This window comes from Frankliniella occidentalis, unplaced genomic scaffold, assembly GCF_000697945.3.
Source record: "Frankliniella occidentalis isolate FOCC.00 unplaced genomic scaffold, Focc_3.1 Scaffold4, whole genome shotgun sequence".
In the NCBI taxonomy this organism is placed as follows: domain Eukaryota; kingdom Metazoa; phylum Arthropoda; class Insecta; order Thysanoptera; family Thripidae; genus Frankliniella; species Frankliniella occidentalis.
The window spans coordinates 1,300,502-1,326,966 of NW_026267134.1; the positions used below are offsets into that span (position 1 = coordinate 1,300,502).

Here is a 26,465-nt window from a genome sequence, read left to right on the forward strand (position 1 = left end):
CGGCCCGTAAGGCGCCGTGGACAGGGGCGATAGGCAAGCCCGCTCGCACTCGTGCGTGCGGTACAGTCTAACTACAGAAGTGCGCGGGGTTAATCAGCCACCTGGTATATAAGGGAGGGGATACACCTCTCTTATACAAGAACAATACTGACATTTCGGGAATTCCCTATCGCGACCTGTTGCAGGCAAACCAAAAACGCTGCCTTAATTCTTGGCGGTTCTATTTGTACACATTTCTTTACCGACCGGTCGGTTTGTTCTTCGTGTCAAGAATAAATATTTGGGGCACCTGTTACGAAAGGTAAGTATGAAACATGTTGCCTACCCAACAGGCGTTTTTGTGAAGGACATAACTAACAATTTTGTCTCGGTCTCGGTGCGGCTCACTGGCTTCCGGCTTTACTAAAACCGGCTTCCAGCCTCCGAGGGATAGGGGGAAAGCCCAGGCAGCAAATCCAGCAAAACTGCATCATGGCTGCATTATATGTCTCAAATGCGCATTTTAGATTGGGTATATACGTAACGCAGCCATTAAGCATTATGCTGCCCGGGAGGGGCAGATGGTTTAAGGCCGTTCAAACGTAATATGAACGGCCCTTACGCTGACCGTCAATTATTATGGTTTTGCTCATCCTTTAATTTCATCATCAGTCATGGGATTCGGAAGTGGAGAATTCAAACTCGGCGCCCAGCAGTGACGTCACGTATTTGCTATTCTGCCCGAAGCCGGTTCAAGCCATTATTGAAATTCCCGCCAGTGCTATTTCGTTATTTCGTTGGAGGTTCCGGTCTGTAGTCTGCTTGACGGTAAACAGACTAGCATAGGCACACAAACACGTACCTGCACGTACCGAACCGAGACAGGTGGAATGAGGAATTTTTCGTGTGGAATTCCGTTTAAACTAGTAGAATGCTGTGCATTGAAGGCTGAGTGTGAGTGTGTTTCTAAATTTATGAAAACTTTAATTTGACTTCTGATTGTGAATAAAACCTATATTCTAATTACTTTGTCTTTATTCACGATTAATAAAAGGGTGCATTGATAGATGTCAATTAAAAATTACTACTACGATCAATAAAAGGGTGCATTGATAGATGTCAATTAAAAATTCAAAACACACAATTCAATAAATCTGATTGTACAATTCATAAAAGGGTGCATTCATAGATGCACAGTAAAATTAATACTCAACGACAACCGTACATCAAGGTGGATTTAGTCTCGTGAAAGATGATCTGACAACGATGATTGTCACCTGCTTTACTGCAAATAGTCGTAATTTTCGCGTATTTAGAACTGGTAGAACGCTGTGCATTAAAGGCTGAGTGTGTCTCCTGATTTATATGAACTGAAATAAATTTAAAAATTCAAAATACTCTAAAAATTTCAACTTGACTTCTGATTGTGAATTAAACCTATCTTAATTCCTTATACTTTGTCTTTATTCACAATCCGTAAAAGGGTGACTTCATAGATGTCAATTAAAAGTACTAATCAATGAAAACTGTAAGTCAGTAAATCTGATTGAAGGATTTCAATATCACTTCTGATTGTTCCTTATACTTTGTCTTTATTCACAATCCGTAAAAGGGTGACTTCATAGATATCAATTAAAAGTACTAGTCAATAAAAACTGTAAATCACTAAATCTGATGGAAGGATTTCAATTTGACTTCTGATTGTGAGTAAAACCTATTCTAGTTCCTTATACTTTATCTTAATTCACAGTCCGTAAAAGGGTGACTTCATAGAAGTCAATTAAAGGTACTACTACTCAATGAAATCAGTAAATTTGATTGTATAGGATTTGATCCTATAGGATTTCATTTTGACCTCTGATTGTGAAGAAACCTATTCCAATTCTTAAACTTTTGTTGATTAAAAGTAATACTCAATGACAACCGTCAGATTCTTTCTAGTTTGTGTTTGTTCACAATTCATAGAAGGGTGAAATTATTGATGTAAACTAAGTAAAACCAATGTAAGGAAATGCATTTAATTTCTGTTTGTTCATGATTGATAAAAGGGTGAATTCGCTGGATGCCAATTAAGATTCATAATGCACGATGCAGAAAATTTAATGGATTCTAATCAAAAATAAGCAACTGTTAATCAAGTCTGACATATATTGTATGTTCTTGTTCTTGAAGATCCTTCCCCAAAAAAAGGCTATTGAAATTGCTTATAATTTTTGTTTCTTCATAAAAGGGTGAATTCATTGATGCAAATTAAAATTCAGAATGAAACACAAACTTTAATTGGATAACTCAATGCTAGATGTCATTGATCAACATAATCCAAAAACAAAACCTATAACATAACGACAAACCACATTGTATGTCAACTGTCAGCTTGTCACTGCATAAAAGGGAAATTTATACCGAATGAATTGAACTGTCACGAATTTGAATCTTGTATCTGGTTAAAACCTCGATCAACTAAAATGTGACCAAACTCAAAATGAAATGTCACTATTCAATCTATCACAATGGCATCTTGCAAATTATCGCTATCCACATGTCATTTAGATTAACAACTCTGAAAAGGTTCAAAATCAAACGCTACATGAATGTCTACTACTTCCTAACAAACTGTTTGTATTTAAACAGAATCCTACCAAACCTAACATGATCACTTGTATGTAGGTTGTTTAGTGACGTCGTAACTTGTACATTATTCTTACTTCTTATTCTTATTTTTCCTCGTTAATTAAATCTTCACTTTATCTAATTTCCCTTTAAACTGCTAAAATACTTTTGAAATGCTAGCAGACGCCGGTACCCCCCCGCAGAACGAAGTGTACCAACATATCAAAATGGAAATTTTATCTGAAAAATCTAAATATTTTAAATCTCCCCAAAACTGAACCAATCGCTTTAAAAGGGCTCTATATTTGACTAAACCTTTAAACGAAGTGTAAGCGTTAGTTAGGCAAACTCAGACGAGTAAAACTGCATTTGTTTCAACACATTTTTTTTTGTATTCACTGTTAGGTTGGCAGCAACCTATTGCGGCGAGTTTTCTGCTCTGAATGGTGGCTTCGTTAGATAGGATAGTAATGTAATTTATAGTTTAGTTTAGTCTGCACTCAGCCAATTACCCTTAAGTATATGTTTTTAACAGAAATTTGGGACGCGAGCGTCATGTCGATAGTTCAGTAAGTACCTTTTTTGCTCTTTATTGTAGTGGCTACTATGTTTTGACATAATCTGAAAGCAAACCGTGAGTACCGACTAGTTTCAGCACTTGTGTACTAGACGGTCTCATATTCGGTTAATTTAATATTTGATGTAGGTCCTTTTCGCTACTTTCGATCCTCTTGTTAGGTAGGGCTTCAATTCGGCTAGAAGTTATTGCATACCTAAGTTGTCTCTTCTAGTGAATTTGTGCTGCAGTGGTCTGAGCTTAGACTGAGTGTCTTTACCTGGAACGAAAACCAACATTAGACAAGTAGTGTCTTCTTTATATTCTACCGGTGGTTTTGGACTACAAGTAGTGAAGTGGCTCGAAACTTCAGGAAGTGTGTCTCTGCCCTCGCATCTTTTCAGACGACTTACTAGAGATCAGAGACGACCCATTACTGATTTGGGTGTGGACTGTCATTCCTAACCTTTCCAGGCGGATGTGACTAATTCTACATCTGATTAGATTTATTTCATTCTATCATAGTACATTCTCATGACGTGTAGCTTGTGCTGTTGACCAACTGGTTCTCTCTTATATTTTTTTTTCATTACTTGTTCCTTATTCTGATTTATAACTTTTATGTCAAGTGGTCAATTCAAAATAATTCTCGCTTTTCCATTCACTCTAAGTGGATACCAGTGGGGATGTGCGGAACTCAGTTTGACTAGGCCCTGTTCTGCTTTCTTTCTCGCAATTACTTTTCACTAACGTTAATTGCGTTCCTTCTATGCAAATGTGAGTAGCAGTACCATTCCATACAAACTAAAAAATAGGAAAATTCATGTTGTTTGAAAGTTAATTTTATTGTTTGGATTATTCAACAATACATTGTAGTCGCTAGTCTTGATTGATCACTTCTCTTAATCTAGATACACCTTTCACAACCAATAGTCTGTAGAGGTCATCAACTACTTTGGGCATATTCTCTGCTGACAAAACTTTTGTCCTACTCTAATCCGATCGTTCTTTTTCAAAGTTCTTCTTTGATATTTATAAATTAATTTATCTTCCTACCAACTACCATTCAATAGGAAATCATGGGTTAAAGTATAGGTAGTGTATCAATGGGGTATGGGGTTTATATGTTTGAAAATGGGGCACAGCTTCCCTGGCACCTTGCCAGTTGGCCCAATGGAACATCATTTTTGTACATGTTCCAAGTTTAGAATAGATCGTAGAAAACTATGTTTTTTTTCTCTATGTTAACACGGATTACACCTTACTATGGGGTTGTACCTATTAGTGTATTAATTCTCTAGCTTTCTGTTTTTCAGGCAACATCTGGAAATCCAGTATGGATAAATACTTGTATTCAGTACCAGTGAATACTGTTGCTATAATTCTCCTTCAACGTATTTGAGCATGGATGAATGGACCTTAAACGACTTGCTAGAATGTTCAGTGTGTCTGGAACGTCTAGACACATCAAGCAAAGTATTACCATGTCAGCATACTTTTTGCAAGAAGTGTTTGGAGGAAATCCATGTGACCAAAAAGGAACTCAGATGCCCAGAGTGCCGTGTGCTGGTCGAAACAAGCATAGATGACTTGCCTCCAAATGTACTACTTATGCGAATTTTGGAGGGTATGCGAAATGCTGCTCCGAAACGAAGAAGTAGTGGTGCTCCAGCCATACACCATCAAAGATCACACTCTCAACCTGTCTCTGGAACCATTTTTCCACCAACAACCATTGCAGCTGCTGTCCCTGCGTCTGTGTCGCAACATGCACCCCTTTCCTCTGAAAATGCTGTAAGGAGTCATTCCAACACAAAACAAGTAAGTTAGGTGAAACAAAATGATTGTTAAAATGCTGCTGAACTACTAAATTAAATTTACTTTTTCTAGGTTCCTGTCCTAACTCAACCATGTGCAAGAGCTGTGTATGATTACATATCCAAGGAACCTGGGTATGATTTTAGTGAGAAAAATGAAAAACTTACATTGCATGATCTATGTAAAGTTTTTTTATTATTGTATTTTATTTTCTAGGGATTTAAGCTTTAAAAAGGGAGATATAATTACACTGAAGAAACAAGTTGATCAGAATTGGTACCATGGTGAAATTGGAGGTGTGCATGGTGTATTTCCAATATGTTATGTGCAGGTTTGTTTATGGTTGAATTTATGAGAAATAGAAACAATGAAAATTTGCTACCTACAGTTCTGTAGTTTGCTCAATTACCTTTATTCTACTGTTTAGATAATGCCTCCACCTGCGAACATACCACAATGTAAAGCTCTATATGATTTTAGAATGACAAATGATGAAGAAGAGGGTTGTTTAACATTTTCTAAGGTTTGTAAATTTAAATCTCTTTTCTAAGCTTGATCATCTCACTGGTCACTTCGAAATTTAATAAAAAAAATTAATACTGTGTGGAGAATGCAGTTTGACCCATAATAATTCTTCTCTTTTTTCTTATCCAGGGAGATATCATTACTGTAATAAGAAGAGTTGATGAAAATTGGGCTGAAGGCCGTTTAGGTGAAAGAGTAGGAATTTTCCCCATAGCATTTGTTGAAATGAATGGTGTTGCACGTGCTTTTATGAAATTATCTTCCAAGTAAGTTTACAATTACTTATGGGACTTTGAGCACCGTAATCTTTCTGCTGGGAAGTAAACTAAAATGATTCTCTCTTCTGACTCATCTTTTGTGTTTAGTATCCAACCTGGGCCATCCAGGCTTGCTCCACCAACTCCAACAACTGAGGAAACAACCCCTCTTATACCAACTGACCACACACATGCTGCTGTACCATCACAGCCTCAAAACTTGTCACCTCAGCCGGCAGGCCAATCTCAGGCCCTGCATCAACCTTCACCCCAAACTTTGCAGCCTCATAGTCAAACCTTAAATCAAATCCAGCCACAACTGCCTCAAGCTTTATCTTCGCAGGCAGCAGCTCACCAAAATCAAACCCAGTTCTCAACTCAATCAGTACCCAAGCCACCATTAAGTGTTGCTGCAAATTTTGTAAGTGCTATTGAAACATGAACTATTTCTCATTAATCTTTTGAATTTCTTTATTTTATTTTATTTGTTTGAACTTCTAGCCCCAAACTGACTCTAGCTCATCAATCTCGTCAAGCTCTACAACTCCCAATACAAGTAGCACTTCATCAAGCTCTAGCTCTAGTACCACACCCTCATCTCCTGCCTCCCCTCCACCTCGCCCGTCAGCATCGGCTTGGAGTCCTCAAACAAGGTCTTCTCGACCGACTAGCACTGCAACAAGTACTGCTCATGAAAGCAGCAAGCGACACAGTCTCATTGCTCCCCTCTCCACGCCTACTCATCAAGCCACCTCAAACAGGTAACCCTTATTTTAGTTTAACATAAATTCTACCTATTGAATGTTCAACACCGATGAAAAATTCCTCTTAACCTTCAAAAATGTCATTTGCTACTCCTTTTAGGCATTCAGCTGAAGTTCTTGGATCTGGAGATATCACTGGAGTTACGGTAGAGCCCTCTGCAAATGGGGAATTTGTTAGGCAAGGCAGTGGTCGCAACCATCGACGCTCAGGAAGCAGTGAATTGCCACTTTCTAGTGTTGGAAGCATTCCACCACCACTTCCACAGGGCATCCATCATTGTCTTGTCAATAACAGCAACCTCCCAGCAACGTATGATTTCATGGGTTAATTGTTTTTATTTCTGTGTATCGGCATATTATTTTGCCATCTTTCACACCCTTTATTATTTCCAGGTATATTGCTCTGTACCCTTATAAACCCCAAAAAGCAGATGAGCTTGAACTTCGCAAGGGTGGAGTGTATACAGTCACAGAGCGGTGTCAGGATGGATGGTTCAAAGGAACATCAAACCGAACTCAGAAAAGTGGAGTTTTTCCTGGAAACTATGTGGCTTTTGTTAAGTAAGTTTACTGTAATTAACACAAACTATATTGTACTTCTATTGAACATTCTATTTATCTAACATTGAAAATATTTAGGTCCTTACCAGGTGTTCAATCACAGCTCCGAAGTGTCCCACGGGGTAGTGTTAATGCCAGTACTCCTACCCGGTCTGCAAGTAGTGGTGCAGTTTCACCTCATACCACTAGCACAAGCACTGTTACCTCCACAAGCTCACAGTCTCCTGTAAGCTATACAAGAGATCGCAAATCTAACAGTTCATCCCCTCAGACTACCAACCTCAGGCCATCACAACCAGGTTTTTGTTTGTTTCTGGTGTTAATGTGTTTTCTGTTTTTTGAGAACAAGGTGACTCACACAGTTTTTCATTTGTTTACTTATTTCTCTAGTTGCATTAGATCCGCCAACTTTGCCTCCACGCTCTGTAAGCCCTGCACAGAGTTCAACCACTGCTAGCTCTGTGTCTTGGCTAGCTCATCAAAGTAACCATACAACTACTGAAGTAACTAGAGCCACTTGTGAGTGTTTTGTGCTGTTCTCAACTCTATTTTCTGACTCCTGAAAATTTCCTTGAGTAACTCTCTAATCAATTACAGCCTCTACATCTCCACAAGCTCCAGCTGGGCAAACAGCTCAATGTAGTCCTCAAGCGACTACACATAGTTCTCTGTCCCCAAATATTGTTGTATCTTCTGTACCTTCTACACCTTCTAGTACTCCCCTTAAATCATCATCTGATAAGGTAAATTAAATCATCCTGTCTCTAGTAGGGGGTTGAGTTATGCCTATAATGTGGAGTTCTAAAAGAGAACAGCTTACATGAAACTAATTTTCTATTTGAGCAGGGCAAAGAAAAAAAGGAACGGGGTAGTGTCAGTTTGATGCGAAGACTTACTAACATGAAAAAGTCTAAATCACCACCACCACCATATTCTATGGACAATCCTGTTTTTGAAGATGGATCTGTGTTTGGAACTCCTGTTCATAGTGTTCATCAAGCTCACCCTATTCATGTCAGGTATAGTACTGTAAACTTTGCCAAATGGACCTCTTTATCAACAAGAATGTAGAACTCTTCACTTGGTAATTAACACATTCAGTGCAGCTATGCATCCTAGCAGCTGGAGAACCCGTTGAAGCGTGACAGTGACAGTGTGATCACGCCGAACTGAATGTGTTAAATATTTTTCCAATTTTATGATCCCATGTCAGCTCATACGACAAGTTGTTTTGCTCTGTAGAGTGAAATGTAATTTTCCCACTACTGTATGTGATGTGTCAATACCAGCATGAAGCACATGTTTGCTGTGTGCACTATCACATTTGTTTGTTTTCATGTATCACAAAATGCACCATGTACTATGTATTATTACTGTCATGTGCATGTGCGGCAACCACATGTTCTAATGTAGATTTGTCCATGTGTATTCTATGAAAAACAATTCTCAATATTTTAAATTTTCTGAGATGGGGCTGCATTGACTTTCTCAGTGGTAGCACTCTCTCAAACTGTCAAATCTGGGATATCAGTTGCTTTTATTCAAAAAATAGTACACGGTGCCTGCACGGTGCTGAACTAACAAATTTCAACATGTAATTATTTGTACATCAATCCAAGCTTTGTCCAGTCCTGCTTCAGCACAACTGCTTTATTCCTGAGTTTTGACTGTATTTCGTCCCCAATGCTCGTAAAATCCTTCAACAGGATTTGTTCTGAAATGTAATTCCTTTGCTACGCTGCACAACCCTGCAGGTCTGGCTCATGTCCAAGCCAACTGCTTCAGCTTCCTCTTCCTGAGTCGTTGTCAACTATCTCCCCACAACAGTCTCAGCCTCATCATCGAGCAGTGCCTGGAGCAGGAGGTTCTCAACGAATTCGTCACAAGGAACGACCAAATGTAGTGACATCAAATTTCTCACTCAATGGAAGGTTTGTGTATAATGTAAAATTAAAAGTAAAAGTTGAAAATGGTATTTATTATCGCTATTACCCTATTTTTTTAAATGTAATTATAACATCGGTTTTACCTTTTTCCAGTATTTTCTGTCACCCTTTTGCTTTGCACCCGCTTCTATTTGCATGCCACTTTATATTGCACGTAATTGTAAATTATTTAGTTTTTCTAGGAAATTAACACTCATTTTCAGTGTTTTCAGGCTATTTCTTGCAAGTGAAAACAACACTTTAAGAGTGAAATTTATCAATTGGGTGATATCTATCTATTACATTTGCAGATCTGGTGAAGTGGGAGTTTCTGCATCTGCACCTGTGCCAAATCCCAACAGTCATCATCGGAAATCTAATTCTCTTGATGCTGGCAGTAGCCAAGGAAATGGTCCAAACGGTCATACTACAAATCAGGGAGAGTCAAGCCGGAAATCAAAACAACTTGTTCAACCTGCTCGAGAACGGTAATGAACTTTTCCTATCACCATTTCCTTATACCTGTCTAAATTTAATCAATTTAATACTTTCTTCGTTTTAGGTTCCGATGTGTCGTTCCTTACCCACCTCACTCAGAGTATGAATTGGAACTCCGCGTTGGTGATGTTATATATGTTCATCGAAAACGTGAAGATGGATGGTATAAAGGGACCCAACAGCGAACTGGTAGAACTGGACTTTTTCCAGCAAGCTTTGTTGAAGCTTTCTGAGACGCAGCTTCCGCTTCCTGTATGTTTGAGACCTACTTCTAGGTTTATTGTCAGGTGGCGGATGATTGTTCCATGTTGTAGATGTTGTACATGTTGTACTACAATCTGTCAAATTACTAGGTTTTAAGTTGTGTTTGTTTTGTAAAGTTATTTCAGTCCTGTGATATCTCATAGCCATTCAAGACTATGCTATCTAAACGATTTCATGTACTAACCAGTAACATATAAGTTGGTTGTTATGGCTGTGGGGAACTGACCAGCCAGCAGAGAGGGAAAGGAATGTATGAACTAAGTTAAGAAGTGTACGATGAACTATGCATGTAGTCCCTATTGTTTTGTTGTTGTTCAGGAACAATCTTTTTCTTTCTTGCCAGTGTACAAGACATAATACCTACAGTATCGTCATTTTAAAATTCTGTATTTGTTTTAATTTAGTTTGTCTTGATTGAGCCACATTTTTGTGTTCATATTTATTCATGAGCTTTATGAGTATCAAATTCTCTTGCCTTTAGTTTTATGTGTACATACCTTTCTCGTTTCAATGACTTTAACTAGCCCTATTAAGGTCTCTTATTCTTATTTTTTTGAAAACCTTACATTGCATCCTGCATTACCTAATTAATGGGCTGTGCGCTCAAAATGTACTATATACATCATGCATTTTCATTTCAATCATTTGTCATATTCTAATTGATAGTGCGTAATTTAACAGATGGTATCTATCATGTTCATTCTACGATATTGTTGAAGTTTTAATAATGTCAAACTTTTTTTGTGCCCCGAAACCAAATCCATGACATAGGTTTTGTAAATTTGCTTGTCATCAGCTCAGTTCTGATCAAGTTGAAGAATACTGATTGACAATTTAACCTGTTTAGTTATATACTAGCTTTGACTTTGATAAAGACCTACTTGTGTGGAGGATATATTGTAGTCTGTATATCTTATATATCTATGAATTAATCCACTTTTGCTGATGGTTTTGATTTATCTCATCTCTTGAGCTGTTTCCTCTCGTACTCATTGGTCATTAAAATTTTCTACAATATCTGATTACATAGTTACCAAATTCTTTTTTAATGCTAAGCTGTTAGTCCATTACCTCAAGACAAAGACAGCAAGTTGCACTATTTATTAAGTATAGAATATAAATCTGTTGTTCAACGTGAATGATACAATGTACTAAAAATGATTAAGAGAGTCTGTGTGTTATTGATTGTTGGTTTAAAATATCTCATTTTTTTGATAATTGTGTATTTGTTCTGTTGAGATGTAGAAAGTTAATCATCTATTTGGAAGCTCGCTAGTAAGTGGCAGTGAATGTGTTCATTTTTCTCTTGTACAAAAAGTAAAACCTGTATTACTATTACAATGTTATATTTTAAATGTTACAGGTCTAATGAATATTGTGATAGTAGACAATCTTTGACATTTAGAATGCATAGAGCTCTTCCACATGTTGCCATATTACTCTTGGTAAACATGTCAATAACATTTAATTAATTGCTGATTGTCCACTAACTACACGTTGTCCTATAACCATTTTTTTTTTAAATTATCAAATGATTATGAAATTTTTAAGAAAGAGAAAGACAGGTATATGTAATAGGATTAACAAACATCTTTTCCCCTAACTTGCCATGACTCTGTGATCAATTTGAAGGGGAGGTACCAATAAAGATGCGTGCATTAACTACTGTTCTTGGTTTCTGGATTTTTCTTTGAAAGGAAACATCATTCTTACCAGTTGCTTGAATTTCTTCATTTTTGTTGTTGTAGTAATTGGTCTAGAATTATTTTTTTTTTGTTCATTGTACTTTTGCTTTCATTCTAATATGTATTGCATACCTGTGAATCTGATAATCAAAGTTCTTGATCTGTTAATCTGAATCATGTGTGTTCTTTGTAGCCTAGAATTTATCACCAAAATGACAAATTGTTAATTGCAAGTATGTATATCAACTTGTGTCATGTTGAGCATTGAAGACTGCATGTCTCAAAGGCCATGCCTTGTATGTTTTGTGAGAGTGTATTTATAAATGTATCAAACTTTTTATAAATATATTTCTTACCCAAATCTGTGTCTTTTAGGACTTTACTAGTAGTGCATAGGATCTTAGGAATGAGGAAATGGAAAATACATTTATTTTTACAATCCTCAGTTGTAATATTTTCTGTAAGAAAAACAGCATTCAAGTATAAACTTCAAACAAAAGAAAACAGTATGATAAACAATCAGGCAATTCAGGGCTGTGGAAGACAAGTCAGAGCTAAGAAAATCAAAACTTTTTTGCAAGTTCTCTCTGAGATGATGCGAAGAAAGAGTGAGAGACTGAAGGCATCATAGAACTATGAAACAACATAAAATTATAAAAATGGAATGTACCTACAAGAAAATGCTGATTTCACTTGACTAGGAATTGTTTTCCAATATTATACTTTGTATTGGGGAAACCATATCTCCATAATTATTCTGCTAACATGTCTAGTGATCTACTGTACATAACAAAGTCAAAAGACAAATGGTCCCTTAAGGTGACTGGTGAAGCAACAAATGAAGGTTAATATTACAGGATTTTTCAAGATTGCAACAATACCAGTCAAAAATGTATTTAAAAAGAAAAGGCATAGACATGAGTGACTTATAAACTGAAAAAAAAAAAAAAAAAAAAAAAAAAAACACGAAATAATTATAAGTGGTGCAGTTTTAAATTCCTGTATGATAAAACAAATTTCAGTCCAATTTTGTAAAGATTCTCTCATGTTGGCCAACAATTACACATACTATGTCCCAGATATATATATGTTAATATATATGTTGTTGCTTATTTAACAGTAAAAGGTTCATAATGGTAATATTGTGTGGTAAGCACAAGGCCTCTATTATAACAACTTGTTTCCTCAAATGAGACAACAAATGACTCACTTCATTACACACAAAATCAAAAACTAGTTACGGTAACTATATTGGCTAATTAAGGCCACTTAAAAATGAAGTCACATTCACTGAAAGTTCACTGAGGCTAATTGATAATATTTAATCATCTTGTAAAATAGACACAGTTACAGGACTTGATGTGTCATCAGTAGCACCATCCAAGTACTGTTGCTCCTCCTCCTCCTCTTCCTCTTCTTCTTCCTCCTCCTCCTCATCAAGATCCTGCCTCAACTGCAGATCATCCATATGAGGAATGTGCACTTCAATTAGTTCAGGTAAATCATCCTGATGATGAAGCACGTTAGGTTCTAAAAGCCGAACAACTTTGATTTGTTGCTGCTCGTCCAACTCATCCATATCTGGACCATCCTCCAATTCCATTGAAACCACTTTAACCTTTTGAGAATTAGCGTCTAATTCTCCTGGAATTTTTTTGATTGACACTGGGTTGTTTGGTGGAGGCCCACAGTCCTTTGAATGAGGTTTTCCAGCACAACAATTTGGATACATCTGATGAGCATGCATTTTTTGCTGATGTTTCTCGAGAGAGTTTTTAGCCACAAAAGCTTTGCGACACAAAAAGCAAGGAAAAGCTTTCTCTTGATGATGAGTGGCCTCATGCTTTTGCAAATTTGTCTTCTGTCCAAATGCACGCCAACATTGGCTGCACGCATATGGCTTTATGCCAGTGTGAATCCTTTCATGTCGATCAAGATTTGCTTGCTGAGCAAAAGTTCGGCTGCAAAACCGGCAACTGTACGGCCGTTCTCCAGTGTGCAAACGCACATGCTTCACCAAGTTAGCTTGTTGAGAAAAGCCCTTTTCACAAACTTCACACTTGTAAGGACGTTCACCTGGAAGGTAATTACACATGGAACATGGAGAATTAAAACTAATTTTAGATCAAAAATTGTAAAAGTAAGATTGATGCTCTGCAAACATACCAGTGTGGGTCATGTTGTGGGTCAGTAAGTTTGCTCTCTGTGCAAATGACTTGTCACATACTTCACACTTGAAAGGCCGAACACCTGAAGCAAATTTGATTGTGGTGGCATAGATAGATAGATTAATTAGATTCTTAATCATTTGTAAGCAAAGGGGACACAGTGGATGCAGATCTTTACCTGTGTGAAGTGTGATGTGTGTCATCAAATTTGAGCGCTGAGCAAATGTTTTCTCACATTGAGGGCATTTGTAAGGTTTCTCTCCTACATAACACAGTTATAATTAGCATATTGAAAGTTTACAACAAAAACAGAAAAGAAACAAAGAAAGGGAAGAAATAACCAGACCTGTATGAATCTTCTCATGCTTGGACAGATTGCCTTGCTGTGTGAAGCACTTCTGACAGACCCGACACTGGAAAGGTCGTTCACCAGTGTGTGTTCGCATATGCTTCCACAAATTAGGTTGCTGCGTGAAAGCTTTTTGGCAAACTTGACATTGGAAAGGTCTCTCCCCAGTATGAATGCGATAGTGAGTTTGCAAATTGACTTGTTGAGAAAAAGTCTTGAGACAAACCTGTAGGTTAGCATAAAAGGAAGACCTGATTAAAAAATGAAACATTGAAATGATAATTAGAAAGATGGATTCTCTTGCCAGTTCATACCTTGCATTGGAACTTGGCTTTTCGAAGGGTTGGATTGCCAGCACCAGAAACATTGGAAGAAGTAGAAGAAGCAGGCAGAATTTTAGTAGAAGTTTTGTTTGTCTTTGCTTGAATGTATTGAATTCCACCAATAGTAACATTCTGCAAACAAAAATAAAGAAATTGTTCCATAAGTCAGTCAATTTAGAAATGTTATTACAGATCATTTCAAATTATGACAACATAATGTTATATTTTTCCTTAACTTAGCTCTATATTTACCTTATTAGGTGCAAGAAAAGTAGTAACAATTGGAAGTTGGTTTTGTTGGTCAATGCTTATGGCCTCTGAGGAGATTTCTTCATCCCCAGCATCCACATCTATTTCTACAATTCCTTCTGGGAGAGCTTCAGACTGAGTAGTTTTGTCTGGAAAAACTATTACCTAGAACATAAGTAAATACATTAATACAGAAAATAACCACAATGATTTACATTCCTCAACATAGAATAAAAATTTAAGTTAAACTCACTTCTTCTCCAACATCAACAGACTGGACATTGGATTGGTTTGTTAAAATTGAAGGATCTGTGACGGCTCTTAGCTGGCCATCAGCACCAATTGTGACAACAGGCAAATATTGACCTGTCCCACCAGCACCATCCATGATGTAGTGATAAATGGGCTCATTTTTAATTGCAATACTCTGCAAATAAAAAAGGTCTAAAATTAGGAATTGCCAATACACTAGAGCGATAAATAGAATCGAACTGTAAAATAAGACATGGTGTACAAACTTAAGTTTGAGTGAGAAAGTGCCCTTTACATAACTAGTTAGGGCACTACTTCTAAAGTCACATATCTAGTAGCATGCTTCATTAATAACACTTGAGTCTCAATTAAAATATCTAATCAATTGGCAAAAAATAAATATATTGCCCTTTGCTTTCACCTACCGAAACTGGGCAAAATGAGTCATTCTCAGATATATCTTGTGGGAGCCAACAGGGATCATGGGTGTCTGAATCTAACATATTCTGTCAAATTTAATAAGAGAACAAAAAAAAAATTAGTTTGGAAATGTGCGTACATGAATTGCAATAGTCAAGCAAACAGAAGTATATCTTCTGTTACTATTATGTGGATGGAACAGAATCTACTAATGAAGAAATATATTTGGATATGAAGGAAAAAGGAATATTAACACTATCTTCGACATTGTTACTTTACAATGTTTTGTTACCCCTCCCCCATACAAAGGAAAAATATATATACCATAGAGAATCGGCTCATAAGTTGGAGACTAAAGGCTAGTCACAAATAGTTAAATAAGTGAGGGGGACAACCCTCTTGCAATACAAGCTTTACACTGTTGGCACATCTCATTTTGGCAGCAAGCAATGTCAGCCGTGCAGTTACATGCAGCTCAAGCAGAAAGAAATCAAACACAAAATTGGCAAACAATCTAAATTCTTAAAGATTGGAAATAATTTTGACTGACACTGTAGGAAGCAGTCAAAAATGGAACAGCTACTAGTGTGCACCTATAAATGTGTACAAGTAAGCCCAAAGTCACACACAGCACAATTTTGATAGGAAATTTCATAAAAAGCTGAAACTAGGACAACAGGGGGTGATTAATGAATCTTGTGTGCTTGATACTTCAAGAAAGCAGAATAAAGGCAAAATCAAAGCAAAACACAGATAAAGTTAACTCACCGACACTTCAAATAGCTGACGAGAATCTGGATTTTCTGCCATCTTGGCCTCGCAGGATGAAAAAGTACCTGACATAAACAATTCATTTTTAGAAAACAAGAAGTAACTAATAAAGCAAAGACAAAATTTGTTATTGCAAAGTGTTGTAGGTGGAATGTACTGTGGCAGATAACAAAGAGGTGCACAAAGAGGTTAGCAGGTACCAAAACATTGAACATTGAGTCTAGTATGAATTCAAATAGATCCAATTGAAACAGATGGAGACTTCTACTCTGTACAAAAGACAGACAACAACACTTGTAGCTAGAATGTTGAGAGTTTTGAGGGCCAGTTAAGAAAATCTAGCAAAGGGCTTAAAGTTCAGAGGTTTGACCTCCAATGACAACACCTATAGATGAGGCAAATCTAAAGTTGTAGGATAGACATAGAATGCAAACCATTAAAAACATTGCAGTGATTACCTGGTCACCCCAAATTGACAAAGATAACCGTAAATGGGCACCGATACGTCAGAAGACAGACAGATTCAGAACTTTTAACCACATTACGATGTGTGTAAGTGGCGGAAAGCGATGACAACCCGAGGGCAACTACTAGACACTGCAATCTCAAAGACTGTAAGGATGTAGAATGTTGTAAGCGGTAATGTAGATCAATTCTGTTAAAATAAGCACCAAACTAAGGCAGACAACCTATTATTTTGAATTTGTCTTTTTCTTTTCTTTCTTATTCCGAAAAAGAAGGAAAATACTTACTCGCGAAAGCAAGAAAGAAACTACAAACGGAAGAACATTCGACCAATCACAATCACGCATCGTGTACGAGGGTGTGACCGGATATGACCACTTTTACCTCGGCCCAATAGCAATCTCAATTGCAATAATACCAAAAATTGTGCGGTCTGCTAGAGTAAAGCAGATTGTCAACATTGGAAATTAAAATTAAGATTTTCCCTAAGAATTTTTGTCCATAATCGTTATTTCTCAGCTGAAAGAAACTCCGTTATTTATTTTTGTATGCAGTAAACACTAAATTGTCCGTAAATGTTTTCTATCTTCAATAAGAGCACGAACACCGCTGGCAAAGATAACTGTTGCTCAGGTTGCTGAGCTGACCTGTCGAAAACAGCTGGTAATTATTCTCCTTGCCGTTGTATAGGTAGATTTCGCCATTAGGGAAAGGACAATGAAAACTTTCGCCTTTCCCGATTTTGTAGTTGGTTTCCGAAGTCAATTTTGCCTTTGAAAACTGAACGTGCACCAGATTTGCCGTTTATTTTGTCTCAGGTACGGCTGTAAGAATTTTTGTGTTTCCTTCTCCATTTAGAGTGCAACTTTAGGCTTATTGATCTGCGTCTCGTTTATTTAAAAATAGACTATAATACTGTCTACACGTTTCCCCTACAAGTCAGACATTATCGCGCTGTCATTGGGGTTAATGTCTTTAAAGGATTTCGCACGCTCTTGTTCGTAAAATCTGCAGTCCACGCACGTACTCAGATGGTACCCTATCACAAACAGTTCATTGGAAAGAGAAGTAAGCAGATGTCATCATGGTCGTGTCATTTATTGTGTACCGTCGATGTTCATGAGCTGCCAAAATTCCAAGTCCCTTTTTTGTGTTCTGTGATTCTTTATAAAGTGAAGTTTATGATTTGTACATTGGTAAAGAAAGTATTGTGATTCAGCACAATGCATCCTTTAGCTAGAACTGGCTAGGACACATGACTTCCTGGTGTGAAGTACGTTTAGCCATCCTTTTGTAGATCACCTTGTGTTGGGTAGCTCTGACAATTGCTTAATCCATTTGCTTCTTCAAAAAATTCTCTAGTCCTATTTTTTTTTCCTAATAATTATTTTGCGTAACTTTTGGAGAGGTTACAATCCACTAGTCTGAAAAAGTGAAAGCATAATTGACATGTTTTTTGTGTTGTTTTTTTAAAAAACAACAACATTACCTTCATTGATCGTTTATTAGCAAATAATCTCAGATATATTTCTGTTTTATTTGATTCATTGGTTTTATTTTGTTCTCCAGTTTATTTTAGTTTTCACTTAAGCAGTCTGTAATAACTTTCCGTCAGTCTGCTAGTTGATGGCTCTTACTTTTCATTGTACCATAGACAGTATTTATGTCTTCTGTTGTTCAAGTGCTTAGTGCTAAATGTTTAATATGTGGTGTGTGGTTAGCCATAATGGATCTGTCATGATTTTTCTGTTTCAGATAAATTTCCTTTCTAGAAGAGGTGACATAATTCATCGGTAAAAACTTAAACCATGGAGACCCAATCTGAAGAAATGGATGAACCATCAAAACTCTTTCACCAATTGGAAGATGCTGACCGTCATGTGAAGAACTGGCTTGAAATGGTTGAGAATGGCCAATCACTCACACCAGCCGTAAGAGCCCTATGGAAAGAGTGTGTCCCTAAAGTTTTCCAATTAGAAAAAGGTGAGAATGATGTTCCTCACTGGCCTTACAATAAACACGAGAAGATTCTCTTTGAACTTCTTGAGCATTTTATGTGTGGTGGTGATGACCTTAAAAGCATGATGGATCGACTTACTTCACCTCCACTATGTGGTCGGACCCTAAAAATGGGCGAACCAGCATATTCGTGCCGGGAGTGTGGAACAGACCCAACATGTGTTTTGTGTGCCTTTTGCTTCAAAAATTCAGTTCATCAACATCACAAATATAAAATGCACACCTCGTTGGGAAATGGGCGCTGTGATTGTGGTGATGTTGAAGCATGGTCCTCAGGACCTTATTGTGATACACATAAAGAGACTAAGAGAAAGCATGATTCAGATAGCAACATTTTCCCTGATGGAGTTGCTCAAAGATCTCGCGCTGTTTTTGAAATAGTCCAAGCATACGCTTTTGAGCTTTTAACTCATAAGCACTCTTTGAGTTTGCCTTCTGACCTTAAGAGAACTGAAGACAGTCATCTTCAATTTGATGTCGAAGACACTTATTGTGTTGTGCTCTACAACGATGAAAGTCACACATTTGATCAAGTATTTGAAGCCATGCAAAGAGTTATGAATGATGTCTATAGAGATTTAGTCAATAGAGTTGATAGAGAGGGCCGTGCTGTGATTAAAGTGTGTAGTTTTCAGCAGTGCACTGAAATGAAAACTGAAGTTGAGCGATGCACGTCTAGACAGCATACACAACCGCTTAAAGTACAAGTGTTGCACGCAGATGTTGTTGCTCATCAAATCTTTGCTTTAAAGCTGTTGGACTGGATGGAAAGTATTGTGCAGACCTCCTCGGGATTTCGACGTGAATTTTCCAATGTTTTCCTTGAAAGTTCAACATCATCATCAATCGCTGAAAGAGTGCTAATGGAAGATGCTAATATGTGGATTGCAGCTCGTCTAGCTTGGCACCGCTTAATCATGGCAGGTTTGCTCATTGAATATGATATCAAAAAGTCCTTTTCTAAAATATTCACCAGAAGATATGGATGCATCACCAAGGAGTACATAAGGGATGATCATGATCGTCGAGTGTCTGTTTTGTCATTGTCAGTTCAGTTATACACTTTACCAACTATTGCCCATTATCTTGTTGCTGAGGAAAGAGCTCTCCTCATCTTGTGGAACACAATTGCATCTGAGTTCAATTCAAAAGTGAAAGACAACAATAAGTTTGCTTTTGAACGCCACTCAATGTCCCTCATAGGCCGAAGAATTGATCCCTTCTTTAGAATATTGGAAACATTTTATGATATCAAGTATCTCCTTATTGTTGAACCTAAAGAGTGGACAGATGAGCTAAGGCTTAATTTTCTAGCAGGGCTCTCTACAATGCTGGACCTTATGGTTCACATGCAAGATATGGAGCCATTCAAAAGACAAGTTGGGCAGCATGTAGAGTATGAACCAGAGTATGAGACAGGATTTGCCCTGCACAAAAGTATGGCACAAATTTACCCATTTGTTGTTGATTGGTGCTCAACTGATAGAGTTGTTCTTATCAAAGCATATCGGATGGTTCTATCCAAATTGGCTGAATGCTCTCCTATGGATTCACAACCAGTGAGCACTGTCATTGAATTGGCTAATCACAGTGCTACCTGCATTGTTTATGATCCTGCTGTTGAACCAGTGTCCATCTATCTACCATTGAGTAGACTCCTTGCCGGTCTACATTTAGCACTGGATAAATATGGGTTGCACTTTGATAGTCCAGAACTTCAACCTGCAAAGCAGCCAAAGCCAACACCTCATCTTCTTCTTGAACCTGTTATTCGTTTGCAAGTAATGATTGCTCAGGTTTGGGCTGGAATGTGGCGCCGCAATGGCTTTTCAATCTTGACCCAGGTAGCAAAATATCGGAGTCCTTCCAACCGTAATGAGATGCAAGATAGAGACATTTGCATGATTCAAATTTGTGCCTCATTAATTGAAAGCAATGAGTTTCTCATTATTCTGCTGCATAAGTTTAACTTGCTGAAATGGGCTGATGCAAATTTTATGGAAACTCGTGATTCAGAGTCTGTTGTAAATACAACTCGCATCCTTGAAGAATTCTTGGGACTCCTCGTCATATTAGTAACAGAACGATACACTCCTGGTGTTGGTATGGTGACTGATGATGACCAAATGAAAAAAGAAATAATCCAGTTATTGTGTGCTGGACCACTTTCACATTCAGAGCTTTACAGGGCCTTTCCATTTGGCCATAAACATTTACAAGAGGCTAGAATAGAATCAGTTATTGATGAAGTTGCTGATTTCAAAAGACCTAGCAACAAAGTAGGTGTATATGAGCTAAAGGAAAAGCATTATGCAGACTGCAATGTATTTTTCTACCACTTTGATGCAGAAGACCGCACTCATGCCGAGGAGATTTTGAGGAGAAAAAACAAAGAGAAAAATGGGATGGATTGCTGTCCTCCTCCACCTCTACCTCAGTTGTGCCCTCCTTTTACAATGGTTCTCAACCTACTCCAATGTGATGTTATGTTGCACATACTGAAATTAATCTTGGAGCGTTCATTGCACATTGGTGCCCAACATTCATCAGAGCTTCAGTTACACATGGCTCTTCATCTGATTGGTCATGCTCTTCAGGAACAAGAAAAGGAGCCTGATGGGTTCTTAAAATTCACAGAACGTGCAAATAACTGGAATATTGAACAATTGATGGAAGATTTGCTGAATTGTGCCCCTCTAGAAACTCTGAAAGACTTGTTGAAGTGGGTTTTGACAAAATACAGATCTGTCAAAGAAGGTTCTTCATCTTTAGAAGTAGTCACACCAACCCCTCAGACACAGGTACAACAGACAACCGATAAGGACAAAGAATGGAGAGCAAAGATGGCTGCAGAGAAAAGGGCGAGAGTTATGGCCCAAATGACTGCCATGCAAAAGAATTTTATGAAAGAAAATGCTAGTTTATTTCAAATGGAAAAAGATAGTGAGCAAAATGTTCAAGAAGAAGATATGGATACCATTGAAATAAGTGAAAAGCCCCCTGTCGCAATTGGCCCAAACCAGACACCTGTTCAAGCACAAGTAGAAAACTACATTTGTATACTATGCCAGGAAGAGCAGGCAGTCTCTTGTTCAGGAACAGCTCTGGTATTAGCTGCTTATGTTCAGAAGTCAGTTGTTATGGCAAGGAAGTATGATGAATCTGTGCCACAGCATGAACTGTTCCTTTCTTCATACTTAGGACCTGCTCCTTATGCTAGTACATGTGGTCATGTTATGCACTCCACTTGCTGGAAGCAATACTATGATAATGTCCAAGCCAAAGAAAGTCGTAGACCTTATAGAATCAGGCAGCCTGCAAGTTTTGATATTGAACATAAGGAATTTCTTTGTCCTCTCTGTAATTGTCTTAGCAATACAGTCTTGCCCCTCATTCCCCAAACTCCAATTATCAATAATTCTGTCAAAATGGAGAAGGTACCTGATACCTCCATCCGTAATGTGTCAATTGGTGACACTTCCATTTCATTTAAATCTTGGCTTATTGACGTCAAGAAGACACCACATTTGCCTCATGATAATGAATCGGATTGGAATCATGCCATGGAGTTACTAGACACCATTGATATCCCTCCAGCAGCAAAACAACAAGCAGCTCTTTTTTCAACTGTTGAAGAAATCTTATCTGGAAACAACACAGCAACATCAGCTCCGCTTGTAACAGAACCACCAAAACCCTCAAATGATGCAGCTCAACCTCAAAGCCAACCAAGGCCATTGCCGGTGCAGCAGCACTCGGAGGGACATTCCTCAGACGAGGTAGAACTAATTATACTAATGTGATCTTACCTCAACCTATAATTTAATTAAAAAATCATTTAATGTTTTCTTTTTCTTTGAAGGATGATGAATCTACATCTCATTCGGACTCAGAAGTTAAACATGCTAAAAGACAGCTACTTGAACCAGATTCATTCAGTGCACCATGTAGTAGCACTGGTACCCCTGTCCACAAACTTCCTAAAGTAAAGTTATCAGATGACTTGGTCAACATGATTTTAAGATTTGTTGAAAGAATTGATGAAAAGTGCTCCACTCGGGAGATGGATGGGGAAACAGAAATGTCTACTCTTCGAGCTTGGCAGTGCTGTGCATATACTATTCATTCACTTGAAGTTTTGTTGAGAGATGAAGGAAAACCCTTGTTAGGAAATCTGTCTTTGCGTCAGAATGACTGCCTGAAAGGTCTAGTTCGAATGATGGCAATTTTGACAACAGCATGGTCAAAGCCTATGTTGCATAATACACATGCACGTATGATTTTTAATCTCTTGTTAAACATCAATCCTGATCAAGGTTGTCTACTTGACTGGGATAGCTTTGGGGTAATGGTCCCATTAGTTTTTCTGATGTCTAAACAGACAGTTCCCTCAGGTGGAGGATACGAAATATATGCTTTTAGGCTTGCTCTCTTTATGGAGATTATGAAAGCCCTGATTTATATATGTCGCCAGTAAGTGCAATATCACACTTCTAATTTAGATTTGAAGGCTATTTAGTGCTTGAATTTTATATTTCGCCTTTCTATTTTCTTTGTTTTGGGAAAAAAATAACTTTTTTGTTTTTTATGCAGAGCATTAATAAATGGTAAGAAGATTGAAGATGACACAATGGAAGTTGATGAAATGGATGCTGCAAGTGGAGAATCTTTTGAATCATCAGACGATTTTTGTCCAGCTTTGCATGATTTGTTGATTTTATTACATGATCAAATATGCATGCCGACTGAATTGTTACCCAGCCCAAAGACAGTCGCAAAATTGGTGGGTAGATGTTCTTATCTATTGCTTATATTGTGTTTAGAGGAGGCTTGACAGTGAGTTATTGTAACCGTTCTCTCTTTTAGGTAAAGGAGTATTGTCAGCCCTTCCTACGATGCTGCGTTCTCTTTTTCCACTTCCTGACGACAGTCCCAGCAAGGGATGTTTTAACAACTCAAGGTGGTGACACATTTGATAACATGTGTTCTTATCTTGGCATCAGTGATAGCTGGAGGAATACCATTTTTGATGACACAATGCAAGCCTTGGTCATTCATTGGGCCAATCATCCTAGGGTACAAACACTTTTCAGGAAAAGTGGAGAGCTAGAGGTATAGGAAACATGAATAATGAACTTGCAATTCATTTCTTCTTTATTATTTTTTGATACTTTCATTTTTGTGTTGTCATTTTCTTTGTCTAGGTCTTTACATCACCACTAAAAATTAATCGACTTGTGCCACTTCCTGAAGATTATAGTGAGCTCCTATGTTCAGTATTAGAATTTTACTGTCATGATAGAGTAGAGTCACGGTGCCCAACTATGTGCCTTGTTTGTGGAGAGATGTTGTGCTCCCAAACTTCATGCTGTGTACATAGACTTGATGCTGTTCAAGTGGGATCATGCACATATCACGCAGTGAAGTGTGGAGCAGGATGTGGTCTTTTTCTACAAGTGAGGAGATGCCAGGTTAGTGGCATGAGATCCTTTGACGGGTTTGTTATGGAATTTTAATTTTTGAATTGGAGTTAATTTTTACTCTCATATGATTTTAGGTGCTAGTGCTAGCATTACCAAATCGTGGAACTTTCATGACACCTCCATATGTTGATGATTATGGAGAAACTGATCAAGGTCTTAGAAGAGGAAACCGTCTGCAACTGTCTCCAGAATTGTACAGAGAACTAGAACATATATGGCTATCTCATGGCATTCGTGAATATGTGTCACGTTCCATGGACAAGGGAGCACCGCAAATTGCTGGTCAATGGCATGAACTTTAAAGAGAACTATTTTGTCTTTTATTTAGAGCACAACTCTAACTTAAAAACCAAATAACTGTTGATCACAATACATTGAAAAAATATTGAAAAAAGAACCTTTCGTTGAGTGATTTGATAGATATTCATATTTTTCAACTTGATTTCACTGTCTTGTTAATATATTTTGAGTTGTTCTGGGTTTTGTTCTGGTTAATAACCAGTTTTTAATCCAATAATACTCAATTGGGGTGAATTTTTCTCTTTTTTAAAAGTATCTGTAGGCTGAGTTGATAAGAGAGTGACCTTACCTTGCTGTGCGGTTTGTCAAATTTCTTAAGAAATAGCTTGTTTATTATAAATATTTTATTGCATTATGCAAGGAACTATTATGACTGTAATCAATCTTGAAATCCCGTTTGTTATAAAAGTGAAGGTTTGCAGACTCAAGACTGAGAAATATCTGGAAGTGCTATGGCATTGACTCTGTGATTCTGAGTGTATCTGTACTCTACTGGATGATTCTACTTCTAGCAGCTAAGTCAGACTGTGTTTTTGAGGATCATGTTTTCTTGACATCTGGTTTGTTAAGTCCAGAGAACTTATGTTTTACTGATATTAATATTACTGTTTGGCTGCTTTACCACTCATTGTTGTATTTGGAATATGTTTTAATGCTCAAAATGTGTGCTTGATTAATTAAACTAGCAATTTTTTAAAACAATCTATTAGACATGTATTAACTGTGAATTTTGTAAATCAATCTTTAGTTTTCAGTCTACTCTTTGCTTAAAATCATTGCCTTGCTCCTGTGTTATGCGCAATGCAAACTGATTTTTGTTTTTATTAATATTGAAACAACGCTGTTCCGATGTCAGAAGTCAGTTTGCTCTGTGTAGTTGTCAGTTTAATGTCAAGTTCTTCGAAAGTCACCATATTCCCCTGAATGAAAGACCTCTTTCCCCCACGAATATTTGCCTCTGAAAAGGGGGGGAGGGGGTGGTATTAAGACTATTTGCCTCCAGCACTTGGGTCCTCAATAGTAGGGGAGGGGGTCTCACTATCAGGTGAATATGGTACTTTAATTCGCTTTAAATGGAGTTAAGCTTATAATATCTTCATTGTTGAAACATATTGCTCACTCAATCAATCATGTAAAATCTTTGTGTACGGCTCTGAAAGCTATTTTGTTGTGTTACAATATTGATAAGTATTTAGCTGGTTTTCTTGTCTAATGATTACTGTAAAACTATGCCTGCTTTTTTTAGTTCTAGAAATCTAACTATCTCACAATTCATGTTTTGATACGTATGTTGTGGTGAAATAAATACCCTCTGTATCCTCTACACAAAAGACTTGCACATGTATTGTGTTAGTGACTGGTGGTGTGGCAGCTGTAATCAATAGCCAGACTGATTAAGTGACCTTGTGTGGAGGATGAGGGGGTTTATTGTGACTTACCTTCCATGATCTGATGATGAATGGAATGTTGCAATGTGCACTTTGTTATTAAAAAAGGAAAGATTATACCTAAATGGACTTTTATTTGTACCGGTGCCTGTGGCCGGTGGCCGTGGCGGTTGTAGCTACAACTATGTACAGTAGCAACGAACAGGGACGTGGAGCCGGCCGGTTGCCTCCCGCCCCCGCCCCACCACCTCTTCAGATTCCCCCTCGCCCTCCGCGCCTGCTCGCTAGTGCGTAGGCAACCCATCGAGCTGCCGCGTATTCTGCTGGACACCCAGTAGGATTGTCTGTCCCTAACAGAATTTTTATTTTTAAAAAAAAATCACTGTTCAACTGAAATTTTTTATAAACCGATTTGTGAAAGCATTTCGGGAACACACAAACCTGTTGATTTTACTTTGAAGGGTAGGGTAGCTTTATACAACAAGTCTTTGAATTTTTTTCAGTTAAACATTTGCTTGAAAATTGAGTTACAGTATAAACTTTATTAATGCTTCAGTACATGGAAATGTTGAATTGAAACTTAACCTAGAGAACTCAAAGCAAATTTAAGCATCTTTAAAATCTAACCAGTGTGGATCTGACATTTTTTCAAAAACCTAAAAAATGACAAGTATAAAAGTCAAAACACGAGTCATTTTTAAAATCTTTCATGTTTTACCCAAAACTACAAATCAATGTATATCACCTTTGAACATATCACATGGATACAGCAATAGTCTACAGCATAAAAAAGTAAAATTATGATGAAAACAGAAAGTACTTAAAATACACACCTG

General features: G+C 37.5%; 3 protein-coding genes across 11 annotated transcripts; 2 read left to right on the forward strand and 1 right to left on the reverse strand.

The window, feature by feature from the left end:
- Positions 1-816: 816 nt before the first annotated feature.
- LOC113202132 (E3 ubiquitin-protein ligase SH3RF1) lies at positions 817-11,803 on the forward strand. Of its 5 annotated transcripts, none has more exons than XM_026416220.2 (17): positions 817-933; positions 4,462-4,966; positions 5,036-5,097; positions 5,180-5,294; positions 5,391-5,486; positions 5,618-5,754; positions 5,854-6,166; positions 6,247-6,506; positions 6,610-6,819; positions 6,903-7,070; positions 7,149-7,369; positions 7,461-7,589; positions 7,668-7,813; positions 7,917-8,089; positions 8,825-9,001; positions 9,307-9,483; positions 9,558-11,803. In XM_026416220.2, the coding sequence occupies exons 2-17, from the start codon at positions 4,550-4,552 to the stop codon at positions 9,724-9,726; spliced, it is 2,970 nt and encodes a 989-aa protein (XP_026272005.1). In that variant the 5' UTR covers positions 817-933; positions 4,462-4,549; the 3' UTR covers positions 9,727-11,803. The 5 variants fall into 5 exon arrangements, with proteins under 5 accessions (XP_026272005.1, XP_026272003.1, XP_026272006.1 ...); XM_026416218.2 differs by lacking the exon at positions 817-933 and adding an exon at positions 2,990-3,158; XM_052268835.1 differs by lacking the exon at positions 817-933 and adding an exon at positions 3,273-3,291.
- Positions 11,804-11,868: 65 nt separating this feature from the next.
- Positions 11,869-16,774, reverse strand: LOC113202130 (zinc finger protein 570). 3 transcript variants are annotated; one of them, XM_026416217.2, is made up of 10 exons: positions 16,727-16,774; positions 15,972-16,039; positions 15,209-15,289; positions 14,785-14,958; positions 14,535-14,696; positions 14,274-14,414; positions 13,957-14,185; positions 13,789-13,872; positions 13,609-13,692; positions 11,869-13,518 (listed from the first exon to the last, which is right to left on the reverse strand). In XM_026416217.2, the coding sequence occupies exons 2-10, from the start codon at positions 16,011-16,013 to the stop codon at positions 12,764-12,766; spliced, it is 1,752 nt and encodes a 583-aa protein (XP_026272002.1). In that variant the 5' UTR covers positions 16,014-16,039; positions 16,727-16,774; the 3' UTR covers positions 11,869-12,763. The 3 variants fall into 3 exon arrangements, with proteins under 3 accessions (XP_026272002.1, XP_052124800.1, XP_052124810.1); XM_052268840.1 differs by lacking the exon at positions 16,727-16,774 and adding an exon at positions 16,433-16,712; XM_052268850.1 differs by lacking the exons at positions 15,209-15,289; positions 16,727-16,774 and adding an exon at positions 16,433-16,712.
- Positions 16,775-16,942: 168 nt separating this feature from the next.
- LOC113202136 (E3 ubiquitin-protein ligase UBR2) lies at positions 16,943-25,754 on the forward strand. Of its 3 annotated transcripts, none has more exons than XM_052268825.1 (7): positions 16,943-17,102; positions 18,195-22,237; positions 22,321-22,931; positions 23,052-23,241; positions 23,325-23,570; positions 23,663-23,929; positions 24,016-25,754. In XM_052268825.1, exons 2-7 carry the CDS (start codon positions 18,248-18,250, stop codon positions 24,241-24,243), a joined length of 5,532 nt encoding a protein of 1,843 aa, XP_052124785.1. In that variant the 5' UTR covers positions 16,943-17,102; positions 18,195-18,247; the 3' UTR covers positions 24,244-25,754. The 3 variants fall into 3 exon arrangements, with proteins under 3 accessions (XP_052124785.1, XP_026272012.1, XP_052124778.1); XM_026416227.2 differs by lacking the exon at positions 16,943-17,102 and adding an exon at positions 17,109-17,257; XM_052268818.1 differs by lacking the exon at positions 16,943-17,102 and adding an exon at positions 17,353-17,507.
- The last annotated feature ends 711 nt before the right edge of the window (positions 25,755-26,465 follow it).

Excerpts from the sequence above, each read along its gene's own strand:
- LOC113202132 (XM_026416220.2), top strand. The coding sequence starts at position 4,550 with ATGGATGAATGGACCTTAAACGACTTGCTAGAATGTTCAGTGTGTCTG. Across the intron at positions 5,295-5,390 it reads TTCCAATATGTTATGTGCAG|ATAATGCCTCCACCTGCGAA; the intron begins GTTTGTTTATGG and ends TCTACTGTTTAG. Across the intron at positions 7,071-7,148 it reads AACTATGTGGCTTTTGTTAA|GTCCTTACCAGGTGTTCAAT; the intron begins GTAAGTTTACTG and ends GAAAATATTTAG.
- LOC113202130 (XM_026416217.2), bottom strand. The coding sequence starts at position 16,013 with ATGGCAGAAAATCCAGATTCTCGTCAGCTATTTGAAGTGTCG. Across the intron at positions 14,697-14,784 it reads CTGTTGATGTTGGAGAAGAA|GTAATAGTTTTTCCAGACAA; the intron begins GTGAGTTTAACT and ends CTTATGTTCTAG. Across the intron at positions 13,519-13,608 it reads CCACAACATGACCCACACTG|GTGAACGTCCTTACAAGTGT; the intron begins GTATGTTTGCAG and ends ATTACCTTCCAG.
- LOC113202136 (XM_052268825.1), top strand. The coding sequence starts at position 18,248 with ATGGAGACCCAATCTGAAGAAATGGATGAACCATCAAAACTCTTTCAC. Across the intron at positions 22,238-22,320 it reads AGGGACATTCCTCAGACGAG|GATGATGAATCTACATCTCA; the intron begins GTAGAACTAATT and ends TTTTCTTTGAAG. Across the intron at positions 23,571-23,662 it reads GGAAAAGTGGAGAGCTAGAG|GTCTTTACATCACCACTAAA; the intron begins GTATAGGAAACA and ends TTCTTTGTCTAG.